This window comes from Echeneis naucrates, chromosome 9, assembly GCF_900963305.1.
Source record: "Echeneis naucrates chromosome 9, fEcheNa1.1, whole genome shotgun sequence".
In the NCBI taxonomy this organism is placed as follows: Eukaryota; Metazoa; Chordata; class Actinopteri; order Carangiformes; family Echeneidae; genus Echeneis; species Echeneis naucrates.
Window position 1 is genome coordinate 15885522 of NC_042519.1, and position 18704 is coordinate 15904225.

The following is an 18704-nucleotide window of genomic DNA, read 5'->3' on the forward strand; positions in this document are numbered from 1 at the left end:
TCTAACCCTTTGTCATGACATTTGAAATTTACAAATGACATTACTATCTATCTACCTATCCTACATTTACACTTGAGTTGTAAATATATAGTTAGCAGACATCACCACAGCACCTGCTTTCAGAAAGCCACCTTGTTCAGCAGCAAAGAGACATGCAGCCACTCAAACACTAATTTGGTTGGTCAGACCGAACAGCTGGGGAAAGTGCCGCAGGAACGTAGAACCACTATAGTTCGAAGAACGCCGCGTTGGGCGACTTTTTTAGCCCCTACTTCAGGGTTTGTAGTTTCGCAACGCAATAGGAAGTTTGCGTGACGTAGGTACACGGTGATTGGTCCAGATGTAGGCGTACGACGTGCAAAGCCGCCATAAAAAAAAAAAAAAAAACTATTTACAGCGTTTGTCGAGTAAACAGCGAGAAATGGACCGATGGTGAAGGTCGGACTTTACTAAGCCTGTATTCTACAGAGGAAATACAAAGAGAGCTCTCCGCCTTGCTCTTCCAACCACACAATGCACACGTTTCATTCCAAACCTCGTCATTAACGTGGCACTCACTACGCTGGGGACAAACATAACTTTTTCAGATGGTGTTTGGTACTAACCCCGTGTGTAGCATGGTGCAGTCTTCCTCGGTGCCCCTCCGCTTCAGCTTCCTGGGTGGTAGATGATGAAGATGCTGCAGATGCGCCTGCCTGTCCCTGGTTGAACTTGGCTAGCTTGTTTATTAGCAATAGCTTGCGCCACATTCATGTCTTCCTTGTTCTTTTCATGTCTGTCAAAGAAAGGATGGTTGAAATTCTTTGAGCGTGTACAAAACGCGCTTGTTTTTTTTCTGCTAGATGTGGAAAATCTTGCACCACACCACCACTCAGTGCATTTAATATTAGCTTCAAGGCATGGCACATCATGCAGTCACTTTTCTCCGAAAAAAAAAAAAACAATTTTCTCCAGCTCGGGGTGCAGTTTCTTTGTCGGTGGCGAAACACCAAAGAAGCTGCTTAATGTCTGTTGTGTCTTTAACATATTACATAGTAGTCTACTCCATAGTGTGAGTCTGTACTCACTCATGATTTCTGCCGCGCATGCGTCCTAGTTATGTGCATCCCCGCACTACACACTAACACATTCGCTTCGTCCTCCATCTCGTTGTTGCTCTTCTTGTAGTTGTACTTAGCGCAGTGGACACTAACGAAGGGAATTTACTTGAGTATTTTTTGGGGGAGGGTACTTTTACTTTCACGTCACTACACACTTCACTATAAATATTTTACTTTTTACTACATTTCTATTGATGCTCTCGTTACTTGATACTTTTGCGCTAGTCTAACATTACTAGTTTATTGTTTTTAATTGTTATAGTGTTCCAGGTGAGAATATGTCCACGATGTATAATCCTCATCCTACCTGGATTATTTCTCCATAATGATCGGCTCATTCTTCATTACACATTGTGGCCTTTTTATTACCTGGAACACATTAGCTTGTATCCAGAGTTTGGATATCTTCTGCGGACATCACAACACGGTCCATCTCCTCATCAGCTACTGATGAGTACTTCTTCCAAATTTTTGCAGTCAATATCTTTGTGCAGAAATAACGCCAACAATTTAAATAAATTCCTCTTCACTCTTTCTGTGACCTGACTGCATCTGGAGCGCTCTCCTCTCTGTTTCTTCCTTTCTGATGGAGCTACCAAACTTAATACAAGCTAGGCTAATGGACGTTAGCATTAGAGCTGGACAGTTAGCTTACATTACAAGCTAACTGCGCTGTTTCTTACCTTGCTTTCTCCCAGCTTCTCCGTCACCACCATTAAAAAAAAAATATTTATTCAGAAAATTTCTTCATCATTTATTTTCTTATTCTCCTATCTTTCCCTTTCTGATCACCGAACTGATGCTGACTGGACATTTTCCTACCGAACTTCAGACAACAGAGAGCAGCTTGGCATAGCAACAGTAACCAAGGAAACCAACTTATGGAACTCAAATGTTGCGTAATATTTTCCACAAATAGGCTTATTTTTCGACCGTTGATGGTCTTACATCACGTTAGCGTTCCTACTGGCGGTGCGATGCACACAGATAAAAGGCCATAGAGGCCATAGAACCTTTGTCGTCCTGGGGGGAGCTCCTAGGTTTGCAGTTCCTATCCAACAGACCCCACAACTGTTGGCGCGAAAGCGGATCTGATGAAATGTTCCTATTTCTCATTTCATTTATTATCCCAGGCTACTGTGAGATTGCCACCATGTGCAACAAACCCAACCCTCACTCCAAACATCGTTTCTTCTGGTTAAAAAAAAAACAACCAAACAAAGCAAAACTAAAAAAAAAAAAAAAAACAACCCCACAGCAGCAACGCTGTGACGACCGTTGATGGCGTCACGATGGGCTTGGAGCCACGCCCACATAAGCCTGAGAACGCTTGTCGGAGTGAGCCATCTCGCCGCAGCTGCACTCTTTGGCTGCGTTCGGTGGGGAAAGTGGTGACGACACAAGCCCCTCCCCTTCTGCGTGACGCAGAGGACGTGTCAGCTCATTGGCTCGGACTCGCACCTGGAGGCGCGTCGGGCTCACCGGCCGCCAGGTGAGGGGAGGTTCGGCTCCGAGCCGGAGCAGCTTTCCGCTCCGCTGCAGGCAGTGCCGGAAGAAACCAAAGGCGGGAACCGCGCTGTCCCGAACCGGGGTGTGAGGTGAGTCCACCAGCGAGGTGGTCCCAACATGGACACCTACCTCTGTCAGCCGTGTTGTTCAACACCTCTGTGGCTACACGAAAAATTGGAGGCTGGTCGTGTGAATCATTTCTAGTAAGAATCACAGACGACACAGAGGATGACAATGTATTGACACATTAGACACAACTAATACTTCATCAAGTCACTCATTTGAATGTTGTTTTCTTGTTTTTGGACAAATATCCATGATAACATAGGATTTGCTGTTTGCTATTTTCTCAAAACAGACTAGAAACAGCATTTATTTAACAATAGTTTATATTATTCTAAAGACCAAATATAGGCTATAATAGCGGAGTATTTGTTAAATAGCATAATGCTGCATAGTTATAGTGTAATATAGTATATTTAGGTTTAGGTAAGAGTTTTTTTTTTTTGGCAGACTACAGGAATAGCCCTCATCCAGCGATCACCTTGCCCAAGTGATCCTGTTAAAACTTGTTGCTGTTGGTTTTGCATCATGACTCTGAGCTGTTGTCACTGTTGTGACATAGTAAAACTTTAGTTTACCTTCAGTTACATGCTGTAAATTACAGGCTGAAAGGATCGAGAAAGATTTTTTCTATATCATCAGATGACTAATTGTATCAAGTATTTCAAGGTTATAATCCCGAACAGCATGAACAGGAAGATAGAAAAGGCAATTATGGTGTCTGAACCAGGAGCATAAATCTCAACCTCCAATCAGCCTCAAGCTAATTTTCAGCGTACCAACTTGCAAAAAACAGGCACAGGACTTTGAAATAAATAAGAAGGAGGTTAAGTGTGTTGCTTTTTTGTTTCCTTTGTAATAGTGTGTATGTGAGCTTTAACGTGGATTTGAATTTACATGGGCTCCTAGAAAAATCAGATTATTTCAGAGAATAACATTTGTTATGATATTATATGGCAAAGTTGTTAACCTCAGCAAACCTTACGTATCAGTGAGTTATATCCCTGAAATGAAGATTTTGTTTTGATATTAACTTCAAACCATTGCAGATTGCTGCCAGTCTGTTTATTCTGATTTATTTTGTTTATGATGAAATGGCTGTATATTGTCATTCGTCATATAAAATCAAATTCAAACACATTTTTATTGGTATAGCTTTCTATAAACTGTCTTGGCTTCATTACAAATGATTACTGTTCGTTGTTCTGTCATATGTTCTTGTTTTAGGTAAAAACAAACATCGAGAGCTGAGCCAAGGGTTCACATCACCTCATTTACTCTATGCTGGCAATGTCACTTTGCTTTTTTGGGCACAAAGCGTGACGTTTTGTGCCATGATGACACTTGGATTGGCACTGCTTTTGCTGCTGTCTTCGGCCGCAGAGTCCAACAGTAAGTTAAAAAGGTTTAATTATCTGCGGTTTATATTGACATGTTGTTTAAAGTATTGATTCACTCAAAATATAAATGCAGATAGTTTGGGGTTTCTAGATATGTTGATTTTTTTTAATTTTTGCTATAATGAAAGAAAAGACCGAAAATAATGCTTTTTAGATAATTACTTAAAGCTTAAGGTGGTATGTTTTTATGTAATAAGTTCTGTGAAATTGTGCCTTATGCTTGTAGGAACATAAAACTAAGACAATATACGATACAAATATACTAATTAAAATGAGCACAAGCCTTCCTGTCATTATAAACAATATACCAAAAGTATAGAATAAAACTGGCAGGTAATTCCACAATTGTTTTGTATGTGGGCAGTTCAATTCTCTTTCCAGAAAGACTGCCTATGATCTTAGAAATTGTTGGGTCTCTTCTATACTATACAGAGTTTGGTCTGGACCTGCTCTGTGTCTTAAGTGCCTTGATGTAATTCTCTTATGATTTGGCTCTATATTAATATATTTGATTTGACAATGTTAGCACTCACTTTTTTACCAAAAGGCATTATTTTAGTCGGAACATTGTGAACTGATGTTTGAATCATGTGTTGCCAGGCATGTCTCCGCCGGGAAAACCAGTCCTGCTCAGCTGCAGGTCCCCGGACAAGGAGACATTTACCTGCTGGTGGAAGCCAGGCTCTGACGGTGGGCTGCCAACCACACACCGCCTCTACTATGAGACAGAAAAGTCAGTCCAGTCACTAACTTTTGTCTAGTTTTACGTTCCCTTTTGCACATGACATACAACAAAGGTCACCAATGAGCAAGGAAATCACTAAGAGGGACAAAAAATGTGGAAAGTGAAATAGCTTCACTTGCAGTGAAACACAGCCGTAATGAAAATCACACAATAACACAAACAAACTCACCAACAGTGGCTGCAATAAACCAATAACTGCGACGTTGTGCAAGGAAAAATGACAGTTTTTGTCCATGGAGTCCAGTGACTATTTTTGGTCAAACAGGAAGCATTTCACTCTTTAACAGGCAATAAGTTCAGCTTGTTAATCACAAAAAACAAGCACTTAAAGTGGATGCACTTAAATGCAGGTGAATGCTCAGTTTGATTACATCTGTTTTAGGTTATAGCCTTCTTACACACATTCACACTGACACTTTCCTATCAATTATTCAGAAAGATCAGAAAATAGCGCCCAGGTTTGGAGCCAGGACACCACGTGTCCCACTGAATTTCGGATAAGTATATTATTCACACTTGGAGCTCAGTGACAGTAAAGCTGCTGCTGTCAGTGTGGTGCTGCAGACGAGTGGAAAACTACCAGATGTCTTATTCACATGCTCGTGCTCAGTCAGCTGAGCACAAATCTTTGTTGCTGTGGAAGTAAACCTGTGTGACCCTTACTCGCCCCGGCCTTGGGGCAAAATGGCAGTATTGATAATTTACGACTTTTAGAGGATGGAAACTTCAGTTTGTTCAACTACTTCTTTGGGCCAGGCCACTGAATGCAATTGAAGACAGATAGTTGCTGTTGTGATTTTTATTAGCCTAAATTCATTCCCGAATATCAACCAAACTAATGACATTTCAATCACCTGCACAGTGTCTACTCCCTGCTACTGAAGCCGTCAGCCTTTAGCTGCACATAAGTACAGAGCAGGACACCAACACAAAAGTATCGCCTACAGCACAGTTATGCTATGTTGTATCTGTATGTAAGCCAAATGCCCTGAGCTACCAGCACCCATATCCTGGTCAGAAAAGGTCTTGTTTTGTCTGCACGCAGACTGGAGGGAAGGCGCGAGTGTCCAGACTACCACTCAGCAGGGAGAGGCACCTGTTTCTTTGACAAGTACCACACCTCCATCTGGCTCTATTACTACCTGATAGTGGTAGCCTCCAATGCCCTTGGCAATACCTCTTCTGACACCTTTAAGATGGATGTGGCGGAAAACGGTAAGTTGTTATTTTGAGGAAGAGAATTAGATGAGACGAATGACCTCTCGGAGAGATACACTTTACCTCCTGATTTCTCTCACTGACAAGAGATGTTGAAAACATCATCAACATGTTCAGTTTAAGACTTGATGAATATCAAGAGCAGTTCAATCTGGCTAGATCAACAGTGGTTTTTGGGTCAGTGATACCCTCTGAACTATTGATGACCACTAGATCTTTATATTTGTGAAGAGTGATCTGTATTGCTTAAGCTAATGATTGGCATAGTTTTATTGCTGATGCAGCTTTCTTGAACTCAGTAAGGAATGGAAAACTATTGTTTGACAGACATGACACGCAAATGAAAACCTCAACAGAATGAGACAGAACAGGTTTATTACCCCGTGTAAAATGTGTCTACAGGTCAAATTTCAACTTTTCTCTTGTTTTACAAGCATTTGTCCAAGTGGCCTTCATGCACTGCCCTTAGAAAACATTTCAAACTGTTTATTGTCCCACGTAAAAAATATTGACTTTGAAATTTTCCTAAAGTTAATCTGTATCAAATATTTAAAACATAATGTATTTATAAATGAACAGAATTTAGGAATGATAGAAATGTTCCGCCAACAATTTCTGTCAGCTTTTTTCATAGAGTACAATCATCAGGCCCAAATTATTACTATTATTTTTTTCATCCCAGCTGTCAGCTGTACTTTGTACTTTCACTGCTAACTAGCCAATGTTAGCAGTGGATAAATATTATGCCTGTATTTGTCAGATTGTTAGTTGAGTGTCTACACGATGAACATGCTGACATTAGCATATAGCAGTCTCTGAGTGCTGTCTATCGTCACCAGTGAAGCCCAACATTCCTGAAAATGTGACTCTGCAAGTGATGAGGAGAGAGGACAATCCATATCTCCATGTCAGATGGGACCATCCGTATGGCATAGGCACCAAGTCCGGCTGGGTGACCATGAAATATGAGCTGAGAGTCCAGCAAGAAAACAGCAATGAATGGAAGGTGAGTATAAACAAACAATAGTTCCCTGGCTCATTGGAGTGCTGCATATTTTTTTGTTTTGTACCAGAAAGAACAGCAGGAGCCTTTTGACAGTCCAGTCTGTGAACTTTCACTACCAAAGTGGACTGACCAAAAAGGCACAATAAGTAAATCCAAATTATTACTTCAGGCCACATTGTTTTTGGTTTGGAAAAAAAAACTAAAACAAAGCTGCAAATATTTTCAAAAATAATTTTGTCAGGAAAACTGCAAGACACAGTATATAGCATGTCCTATCCAAAAAATTTCTCAGTATCCAGCTAGAATACAACACATCAAAATATTATTGTACCATAATCAGAACAACCATTACTTCCAGTAATACAAATATGTTTGTCATTGTAATGTAATCTTAACATGGAAACAAGATGAAGTGTTGAGTGATTTGTCTCTCTCTTTAGAAATATACGTCAGGTACACAAACCCAATTCAACTTGTACAGCATCAATCTTGGTGTCAAGTACACAGTTCAGGTGCACTGCGCATTGGATCATGGCTCCTGGAGTGAGTGGAGCGACCCTGTTTCTGTGAAAACCCCTGACTGTAAGTTATTTACTCCATCTTTGGATTTTACATCAAAGTGGAATTCTTTAGACACCACTACTTATCAATAAAAACTTTTTTTTTTTTTTTTTCTTTAGACCCTCAGAAAAACGTTTGGCTCTTGTTTTCTGCCCTCTCTGCAATTCCATTAATGACAGCAATGTGTCTCTTGGTCATGAAAAGGAAATCGTAAGTTTGTCCTGCAATACAACTCTTTGTATGTAAACCTTGGATGAGGAGAATAAGTCAAGACTCACTCATTTCTTTTTAGCATGAAGAAATGTCTTCTGGCCCCTGTTCCAGGTCCAAAGATTAGAGGAGTTGACCTTCAACTGCTCAAGGTAACACTGCACCAGCACTGTGTTATTTTTTTTATTTTTAATTTTTTTTTATTTCGACACTGATTACAATCCACTGAGTTACTAACTAACCCTTACAGAGTGGGCGAGCTGAAGGCATCAGTGCCCTCATCATCAACCAGAGCTTTCCTCCTACAGCAGCATGGATGGACAAGATTGAGGAGTACCTAATAGTGTCTGATGATGGAATTCTGCCAGATCCATCAGACTCCCAAAAAAGAAAGAAAAGCCTAATTATTCCTGCTGGCTTCCACTTAGACTTGGAAATCCAACGTAATGAGTGGGAGGAGGTTGAGGAGAGAATGAAGGAAATACATCACTTTGTAAAAAGCAATTCGTCAACCTCAGGAGAGAGTTCGTGTAAGGTGGAGCCACCTCAGCTGCCAACTCAGAAACAGCCGAGTGTAAACTTTGTATACACAACAACAACAGATCAATGTCAGTCAAACCGCAACAGTGAGGACAAGACCACTGTCCAACTTCTTGCAAACAGCGGTTATGTGGATATTCAGAGGAACAAGAATACACAGGAGGTGGATGTGAAAGACGTGGACTACAGCAAAAGGAGGGAGGCGAACTGTGACAGTATTTTCATCTTCCAGAAAGAGAAAGTCCAAAGCTACTCAGACATTGGTGAGGAGAACATACCGGAGGCATACAGCAGGGTGAAAGAGGTGGACGGTGACAATACGATCCTGCTGGAGAGACAAAATGTCTCAGTCGAACCTTCCTGTAAGGAAAAGGGCGACCACTACACAGACGGTACCAATCAAAAGGCAAGAAATCCTCATATCAGTGGACCCAGCAAAGTGGGAGTGTCCACAGAACTCATCTGTGGTGGATATGTAGATACGCTCCTTGCAGCACCTTTAATGGAGAGTTTTGTTTCAACACCAATATCCAGAAACAAATGACCTATGTCCCTCAAGATTTACTTGAAATTTTGTGATTCAAGAAAGGTGTTGGTCATAATCTACATATTTCTTTACTTTATCAGATGGATTAAAATGATACTCAAGTTGAGTAATTCATGGTCACCAGGGTTTAAAGATCCTCTGACCTTCCCTCTGAACCGTGTGGCTGACATTCTCTGTTCAGGGTAAAATACTGTGACAGTCATTGGATGGATTGCTGATATATCCTGCAGATATTTAGGCTGTCTCAAGTATGAATTATGGCACTTATGATCCTCTTAAGTGTCCCCTCTCTCACTGCCAGTAGGTCACATTTTCCCCAGTGGATTGTCACTCCACTGTTTGAGTGTAGTTCCTAGGTGGTGAGCTCCTGACTTCTTAAGCACCACCATGAGGTATGACATTTTTGGATTTGTGCGATATATCTTCTGAATGTGTTGTTGTGAAAGTTGTTGCTTGTAGTGAAGGTCCCTGGAGACAAACCTTAACAAGGTAAACATTACACCCGATAAATATTAAGCTATAATAGTTGTGGCTGTAATTGCTGGTAATGTAATTTGAGGGGAAAAAAAAAAAACCTTACAGTAAAGAGGAGCTGGCAATGTAAAGATTAGATGAGGTTTTGCTGTTGCTTTTGCTTAAGGCACAATCTTGTCATTCTGGTTTTTCTGGGGTGTGTATTCCAGTGGGAGTGAGAGGCTGCACGGTGTCATCACACCCAACCCACAGCTACAGTTTTGAAGGAGACGATAATGCGCGGCTGTAATAAAAGTGGAGCTGGAGAAATTAAAGACAGTACAGCACTCGTCAGTAGTCTAATCAACATAAACAGTTTATTTGTTTTACATGACAGTAAATGCAACTGATATCCTGGAAAACATTTGACATCACGTTTCATTCTAGGAAGGATTTATCATTCTTTGTCATTTTTGAGTAGTGTGTTCAGATCACAAATGATTGTTTTTTAAATGTATAAGTGGGAAATATTATTAAATTATTTTTTCAAAGTTTTACTTCAAGAAAGAAATAAATTATTTTAGAATTAAACACTTCACGTGTAGAGCCGACACAAGCTGCTTTATGTCACATTGTACAAGGGATTTTGAAAGATTATATTTTCATATTCATATAGGAGAGAAGTAGTGAGAGGACTCAAATGTGTTCATACAAATTGCATGTCATGTGTGTTTGTTTCATAGAAACAAAGATGGCAGACATAGCTTTTAAAATGCTTATTTGGGCTGTACATTTTAAACACTATTGTGTGGCCCTTTGCATAGTGTGGTTTAAACTCAGGATGTTTTTTTCTGACTCAGGTTAAGGAGAGGAACTTAAGAGTAAGCATGGCTTTCTGTTTCTCTGCTCTTTTTGTGGAAGTTAATTGTTAAGAAAGGTCTCATGGAGGAAGTGTTGGTTTTTCTTTAATCCAAACAAAACTTGAGTAAACTGGTTATTACAAATGAAACCAAAGCAAATGTAGACACTTAAACTAAACTTTGATTATTTTATGTGATGTATGAGGGCAAAAATTAATAATTTAAATGGCAACAACTCAATTGTCTTTTCATATGTAGTTAAATGTTTCAAGTGGTTAGATTAAGTAATCTAACAATAACTCAGGGAAATAGACCTGGTCCCCAACCGTCCTCTCATTTGCTTGCTCATTTGATACCTGCTCTCTTAAAGTAAATGCTGTTTGTCTTCTTTATGTAAATAACACCTGATATTTACTTAAATAAAAACAATCAACCCCAAACTGTGCTCAAACTGTCTCAAATTTAATGCTTTAACCGCCATCTAAATTTCAAGATAGAAATTATTTTTTTCATTCTCCATGGAGCTTGGAAATTTGATAATTTAGAAATTAGCTTAATCAGAAAATAAATCTTTAGCTACATTATACTGGCATAGGACTACTAAAACTACTAAATTCCAGTTGGTAGGACTGTGTCAAGACCTTAGCAAGACATTGGCATGCCATCTCCCCTTTTAACGCAGCCTGTCGGCGAAGACATTCGGTAAGCCTTTTTTTTTTTTTTTTTTTTTTAACCACATCAGGCCATGCACCACAATCCACAATCAGTTTATATCATCAGTTTCAACTTTGAATTCAAAGTATTTATAATTATTTGAGCCATGCACGACAAATCTCATCTTCGTCCTTTAAAATCTGCATTTGAGCTTTGTCATTTATTGCTTCTTTAAATGTGATTGTCACTTAGCACTTTTGATTACTGTTGATTACTATTTGTCTTTTCCTAAAATCATTTTGCTGTTATATTTTTCCTAATAAAGTCGAACAACAAAAAACCTAAACAAGATATAAACTGATTTAAGTTAATGGCAGCCTATTTTCTTCAATATTTTGCTGTTTGCTATAAAAAATAACCTGTTATAAACCAGTTCCAAATAGGTGTGTAGCATCAACATCATCAGAAACAGAGGTCCTACTGTATATTGCAATTAAGGTAAAAAAAGAAAAGTTATTTTGACACAATGATGTCACAATAATAAATTCTGATGTAAACTAAGATAGGTAAATCCTGGGCTTTAAACTAAACTCAGTTATTGCGGTATGTTATTGCGGCAAATAAGGTTGAACAGGTTCAAACACGATGTGTAACATTTGAAGCATCCAAGTAGGCAAGCTGCATTCCATAAGCTAAATTGGTGGCAATTCACAGTTAAAAATTTGAGCACTGTGTTCTCAAATATTTTTTGGCAAACACAAATCCTTCAAAAACTTAAATTTATCATTGACAGTAAATTTTAATAATTCTTATTGGTCCTTATTTTAAACCATATCAGGTGCTGAGCTGAGTCTGGCTGCTGGCCATTGTTGTATGCGTTCCTTCTTCTATCACCTAAATTGCCATTAGATCAACATCTATTGGTCTACCAGTCAAAGAGAACCAAAAAAAAAAAAAAAAAAAAAAACTGCTCAAGCTAAACTCTTGCCCCAAAATATAAATGTTCAGTCCTTAAAAACAGGTTTTGCCATCATATAGAACTTTAACTTTGATCCATCCTCTTAGTATGCTGACACACAATATAGTCGAAAATTCATATTGTGGGATCTCTTCAAGTGACAACTTTGGTCCTATTAAGTCGACAGTAAACCTCTTCAGTTTCCCCAACGCCACTGCACACACGCTCATGCGCACACGCACGCACACACGCACACACACACACACACGCGCGCACAATAACAACTCTGCCCATTAATCTTGGGCTCAGCCACAAAAATATTACTTTGAGTAAGAAAAACTGAACAGAATTCAAAAATATCCTTTAACATCACTATGATTTTCCTGACTTCTACACAAGTTGAGAACCACTGCAACAGATCACTTTACTTTTCCTGCTAATTTCTTCTATGCTGGTGACGGGCATGGGCAAGAGGCACTGAGAATTTCTCCACTGTCAACTCTTTACATCTTCAGTGTTATCAGTATATTCACTGTCCAAGTGCATGGAGCTCAGCTGCTCCTCAAAGTTCAAAAATGTATGATTGTACTCCTTCTCCAACATTTTCTTCCAAATTTTTACTGGAAGGGGAAATACAAACACTGTTAAATACATTGTGTTATTCACTAGATTGAAATAGTTAATGTATCTAAAGTGGAATTTAAATGAGTTTATGAGACCAAACAAAATCATTAATAATGGGTCACTTACTGTAGTCTGGCTCGTCTGGCTGTGTGCTATCAGGAGCAGCCTCCTCTGCCAGGCTGCTGATCTGCAGCTCTTCAGTGTTCACTGTCTGCTCTGCCTGGTCCAGGCTTGACACCATCACCTCATAGGCTTTCCTGGCCTCAGATGACAACTCAATCATTTTATGGTAGTAGTCCTGTGGGTAAGAAATTATTTTTCGTGGTCAGAAATCATGAATGAATATGCTGATTGAAATGATATTGAAGGTGATTTCATGAATATCTGCCTTGTTAGCGATTACAGTATACTAAACTGACCTGTGCACCATCATAGTTGAAAATGCCCACGAGACTGACAGGCACTGCCTTGTTGACACAGCGACCTAAAGCTTTCCTGGAGAGTGCAAACACAAACGGCACCCCCTGTTCTCGACACATGTCGATGATGGTGTGGAGAGCCTCATCTAGGCCACCTGTGAAAGGTAACGTTTTTCTGTATCTTTGTCGCAACTTTAAACAGTCAGTGTCTGTGTAGTTTCTTCCAGGTTTAAATTTGTAAACGAGTGTTATACAAAATCCTCTTTCTTTGACATCTGACATGCTGATTTCAACTTCTGCATATATTATGATCTTCAAGGAAAAAAAAGTCATTCTGCTTGATTTTAAGGGGAGTAAAAATGACACTAAAACCCAGAAAATGACCAGCTGAAGTTACAGCAATACCAATTTTCCATTAAACAGACTGACAGCAAATGTGACAATTTAAAATGAGAACCTAATGACAAATATGGTGAAGCTCTCACAAGCACAAAGTACCTTTGGATTGGATTCGCTCACAGTTGGGTGAGATGATGACACACTTGACTTTCCTGAGTTTGAGGTGCTTCAGGACCTCTCTGAGCCCCATCACAATGCGCCTCTTCATGCGGGCTTTCATGGGATCCTTCTGGTACAGTCGGTCCTGGAAACGAACCAGCTCCTTTAGCAAAGTCGTCACACATTCATCCACGTCTCTGCTCAGCATCTGGCTGCAGTAGCTGACATGTCCAAATATAGACATATCAAATAGACAAACATGAGAGAAAAACTCAGTTAGACCCAACGTTTACTTGTTTATGTAAAACACACACACACACACACACACACAGAGTGGAAGAGCTAGCTTTCACAGTCTTACTCTCTGAACTTTCTGCTGTGGATTTTGGGTCTACTGACTGAGCAGGGCACAGGTGAGGCAGTTTGTTGCTCTACAGGCTCTTCGTTGGTGATCTCATCAACCTCTTTCACGCTTTGGTTTGCGTCATTGAACTCAGATTGATCACCTAGTTCCTCTGTGGGGCTGCCAACCTCATCTGTGGTTAGGGAAACACAGACCACAAATCAATTATTAGCTAGAATCAAATATTTCCTCCTACTTGTGGCTGTCTTTACTGACCACGGGACATGTGTTTTCTTTTTTTTTTTTTTTTCCCCCCACATGCTTGCTCTGACCTCCACCATTTGTTTCACACTTCTCTTCTTCCTCTGCAGGATCAGATTGGACCTCAGTTTCAGGCAGCAGACCTCTCTCCTCCAGCAAACGTCTCTGCTTCCTCTCCTCCCGTTCTTTCAAAATGACCTGAGGATCAGATAGAAATTCACAATATCTGCTAAAATGCAGAACATCTCTATTTGCTCTAGGCAAAGTGACAGCACTTGCCTTCTTGAGAGGAGTGGGTTTCTTGGCTTTGGGCACCTCTCTCTGCTTCCCCTTCTTCACCAAAGGGCTAGTGGAGTCCAGGGGATTGTGTGCAACTTTATCCTGCTGCCAGGGCAGCTTTTTCTGCACTGATGGCTGCTTCTGGACAACAGGGAGTCCTCCACCAACTTAAAGAAATTCAAATAAAAAAACATTTATTCAGGTGACCTTGCTCCAGAAGATCTGCAGGAGTAAATGTGGTCATGTCAATTGAGTAAAATAAGCCAAAATTACACAGCTAAATATTGAAGAAAGTGGGAAACAGGAAACCCAGCCCATTGTAACCCACCAGAGAGAATGACTGGTTTGGCGTCATGCTTGGCTTTTTGAGATTCTTGCTTCTTTTCCAGGGCAGCCAACATGTTTCCAATGTCCAGCTGAACAGGAACTTTACTCTTCTTGCCAGAGACTTTCTCAGATTTCTAGTGTTCAATTGGGAGGGAACAGACAAAGACTACAAACCAGGCTAAATTATGTTAAAGGAAAATATGTTTGAATTGAAGCTTAAATACCAACCTGTACTTTTTTAGCCATCTCTGTGGGCAGAGATTTTGCTGGAAAGGATTTGACCTTATTCTGGTCAGCTGGCTGGTGCTGATCTCCTTCTCTTTGGATTTCCTAGAAAAAAATATAAGATATATTTTGAAATATTATTTTTTAGAAATAACATCAAGAATGTAATTCCTGTGAAAATGTCTCCAGGAGATAGACGCGCCTCATTGTATAACCTTCCTGCATAGCTGTTGCTTATCAATCTATCTGTCCTGATCAAACCAGGGGTCAAGCCAGGAAATTCCTCTTCATCCTAAATAAATAAATAAATAAAAATAAAAATAAAAATAAATCATTTTCCATTCAACATTTTAAAGAAATCTTGCATCTCATGAAAAAACTATTAATTTTCATTTACCTCAAATTTTGGAGGCTCCTGATAAATTGACCGATCTTCTGACTCTGCCTCTGTATCTTCACCAGCACCTTTAGCCTTCTTCTTCTTTTTCTTTCGCTTTTTCTTACCTGGGGTGCCCTCTTCCTGCTGTGCTACCATTTCCTCAGTCTATTAAGGTACAAAACGCATTGGCATCAAACAACAATATAACTCATGGCAGGCAGGACAACCCAATTGTATAACTGACAACTATGATTTATTGCCCAGGACAGCAGCTGATTACTTGAACAGACTAAAGCACCCCATGAAATTTGTTAGCCTTTTGACTGATGGCAACTTTTCTGGCTTAAAAAAAAAAAAAAACAAAAAAAAAAACAAACACACAACACAATTTAAAGCCTAATCAGGATTTAGTATTAAAATCTCTCAATATAATTAAACCAGTGCCCGAGTTACATTTATCATCAGTGTTTTAATTATTTTATTTCTAAAAATTGTGATTAAAAAAACAAAACAAAACCATCTGCTAGTCAGTCTTTCTTCCTAAATACCAATAAGATCATTTTAGAGCTTTTTAGGGCCCTTTTGAAATAAAGTCTGGATGCTCTTGTAGGAAAGCTATACATTGACAACATTTATATATAAAGTGCATGATGTTAGGATTTAGGATAGGACTCATCAAGCAAGTTTCTGATTAGAAAACAGCTGGACCTTTGATGCTTGAAATTATATTTATCATCTAACCTGCATTGGGTTGCTGCTGATTACATTCTCTTTCGGGAGGAACTTCTTCGGAGGCTGAGAGGCAACATTAGCCCAGGATGTCACCACCAGCTGACCTGTTGATAATTAAGTATTAACAGCGTCTGAATTTTTTTTGCTGTTGCCTTTAAGCTATTGAGAGACAGATAGGTAATCCTACCTGGTGTTGAGATGTCAGAGGTGTCTTGTTTAGCATTAGTGGCACTTGCTGTGGGTTCCAGTTTTGCTGATGATTCCCTCCTGTCAACCTGCTCAACAGGAAATTATGGTAGAAGCATAGCACCAAATTGATGAACTCTGTTCGTGACAAGTGATTCACCACTAAATCCTATCACATTTACTAGAGTTACTAGAGTGAGCTCACCTTCCAGGCAGGTGCAGATACTTTGGATTTAAGACTCATGGACTCATGGATAGGAGTTGGACCCCAACACTCTTTTTGAACAAGAGGAGGTTGGTATGTCTTGCTCAGTGAAACACCAGCTAGCTCCGGGAAGTCAGCCATCTTGACTTCAAATGGGATTGAGTCAGTGTGTCCTGATTTTGACCTCCCCGTAGTGTTCGGAGCAGATCTGACACTTCTAGAACCTGATGATCAATTTTTAGAAAGGATATTTTTCGGGGGGAAAAAATTTACATTTACAAAAAAGTTTTACATTTGGCTGCATCCAAGTGTAAAAACTACCTCTTTTCTGGGGCACTGCTGTCATCTTTCCCATTTTTCCACTTTGAGTGAGAGAGTCATTGTTGCTTTTTGATGTCTGTGGAGAATGAATATTACTGAAATCAATTTCAGAAAGAAAAGATAAAGTTTCTTTTGAGCTACTTTTCTGCTACTCAAAATGAAACCAACCTTTGCCTGTGGATCCCGTACAGACCTTTCTCTCTGTAGGAAATCGGCACTACTCTCCCCGACAAGACGGCTGTTGCTGTAGCTATAATTCCTTGAGACATCTCCTCCTTTTCTTACTTGCTTTGGGCTCAGACCTGCCCAATTCCTTTACCAAAAACCCAAAACGTACACAAATAAGTACTTTCATAATATATAAAAGTGCTCCAGGTCATTAGGTGAGGATAAATAGTTAATTCATTTAACCAGGACAGGAATATTATGCATTTCATTTTCTTCCTACCCTCTTGAAATCTGATGAGAAACATAAGGGTTTGGTATGATCAGCGTAGGTGGCGAGACTGTGGGTGGCTCAGCAGGCTCCTTTCGCTGTCTCCTCTGGTGTTTACCTTCAAAAGTCTGCACAGCCAAATAAAAACAAGAAAAAGTAGCAGACTATTTAATAATATTGGAGTGAACAGAAAGGAAATAACAAAGACAGAAGAGATGGATACATTTTCACAAATTTTAACCATTAGCCATCAGGTTTAATGTTTTCGAACATGAGTGGATAACTTTTATTACGTTCACTTTGGATATCCCAGACCAGTACATTAAATTTGAAAGGGAGAAACTGACAATATAAAACTGGTGGTGAAAGTTTCCTTACAGCTGGTCATGTGTCACACACACATCACATGCTGTTAAGCATCTTCCTTTGTGGGTTCATTTATGTTCATGGAGTGTGTTTCCACCTTCCTCCTCTGTGTAAGACAACAACGTAAAGTATTTGTTGTTTTCTGAAAACTGATGTGGGCCCTTGGAGTTCCTGAGAAAGGGTCCAATTTAAACCAACTTCCAAACCAAAATTAAGATGTAAGATTTGTTTTGTTCGCTTAATTTGTGACATGCAAGTTTACTTGGTTGTGTGGATGCATGAAAAGATCTGTGTGCACACAAACATACTGAGCCTGTATTTAATCACCGCTTTCTGTCTTTGCAATCATGTTATATTTGTCTGACATTTAAAGTTGAGATAAGGGAGCAGGCTGAAAGCGACCTTTGACAGCCATGATCCGGTTCACCTTGTCAAGAAAACGTGCTAAACCCAACTTCTGGTCCCAGTACAAGTGGCTAACTACTAGCTTATTTTTTTGACTGAAGTTGACATCCATACGCATGAGTAAAGTCGGGCAAAACCGTCATAAATAGATGTGTTGGTAAAAGTCAAGACAAACCGCTCAGGTGTATGGCCAAACTTAGAAATATGCCCAGCTCGTATCTGTAAAAAACAAAGTTTGCTGAAAGTTAGCTTTTGCTCCGCTGCATGCAGAAGCGTGCGTTAGCGGCGCAGGCTAGCATGCTAGCTAGCAAAAAAAAAAAAAACAAACAAACAAAAAGAAGCCCAACATGTTGCGCTATTTTTCGTAAATTACCTTGTCCATCTTCGGCTCCTTTCAGAAGCAGTCAGTTCTCCGCATGTTCACTGGATTTCCCATGGTGTCAAAGTCCTCATTACAGCTACGTCGCTTTTTCACCGACAGTGTGTCTGCCGGCTAACCATGCTAACAACAGGTTGTTAGCAGGTTGTTAGCAGGTTGTTAGCATGGCAGCTACATGAGCCTGACAAACAGCTGATGGTCAGACTGGAGCGCTACCAGCGACACCTGCTGCCTTCACAGACACGAAATGACCCCAAAAACACGTCTGCACGCGTGAACGCATTTCTATTACTTTTGGATAATTTCATGCTGAAATGTTGTCTCCCGATAATGGGAAGCTTAAACATGGGAGTCAGATTAATAGACACTGACTATAACTCGAGGTTTGCTGGAATAAAAGTAGGAATATAATGGTTTAAACAACTGTAGTTATCAATCAGATAAATGAATAATTTCTCTGGGTCCCTTAATGGCCAGTCAGCTAATGACCCTGTT

General features: G+C 39.8%; 2 protein-coding genes across 3 annotated transcripts; one reads left to right on the top strand and one right to left on the bottom strand.

The window, feature by feature from the left end:
* Positions 1 to 2566: 2566 nt before the first annotated feature.
* On the top strand, positions 2567 to 10864 carry prlrb (prolactin receptor b). Its single transcript, XM_029510316.1, has 9 exons — positions 2567 to 2698; positions 3900 to 4064; positions 4673 to 4805; positions 5863 to 6032; positions 6875 to 7041; positions 7482 to 7623; positions 7722 to 7812; positions 7895 to 7964; positions 8063 to 10864. Exons 2-9 carry the CDS (start codon positions 4007 to 4009, stop codon positions 8894 to 8896), a joined length of 1665 nt encoding a protein of 554 aa, XP_029366176.1. The 5' UTR covers positions 2567 to 2698; positions 3900 to 4006; the 3' UTR covers positions 8897 to 10864.
* Positions 10865 to 10920: 56 nt separating this feature from the next.
* Positions 10921 to 18340, bottom strand: LOC115048657 (selenocysteine insertion sequence-binding protein 2). 2 transcript variants are annotated; one of them, XM_029510313.1, is made up of 18 exons: positions 18204 to 18340; positions 17072 to 17187; positions 16792 to 16936; positions 16624 to 16699; positions 16303 to 16526; positions 16099 to 16186; positions 15921 to 16015; positions 15198 to 15344; positions 15003 to 15092; positions 14804 to 14905; positions 14577 to 14709; positions 14249 to 14415; positions 14041 to 14167; positions 13727 to 13901; positions 13366 to 13586; positions 12868 to 13022; positions 12575 to 12746; positions 10921 to 12444 (listed from the first exon to the last, which is right to left on the bottom strand). In XM_029510313.1, exons 1-18 carry the CDS (start codon positions 18210 to 18212, stop codon positions 12320 to 12322), a joined length of 2367 nt encoding a protein of 788 aa, XP_029366173.1. In that variant the 5' UTR covers positions 18213 to 18340; the 3' UTR covers positions 10921 to 12319. The 2 variants fall into 2 exon arrangements, with proteins under 2 accessions (XP_029366173.1, XP_029366174.1); XM_029510314.1 differs by lacking the exons at positions 17072 to 17187; positions 18204 to 18340 and having other exon boundaries at positions 16817 to 16919.
* Between the last annotated feature and the right edge of the window lie 364 nt (positions 18341 to 18704).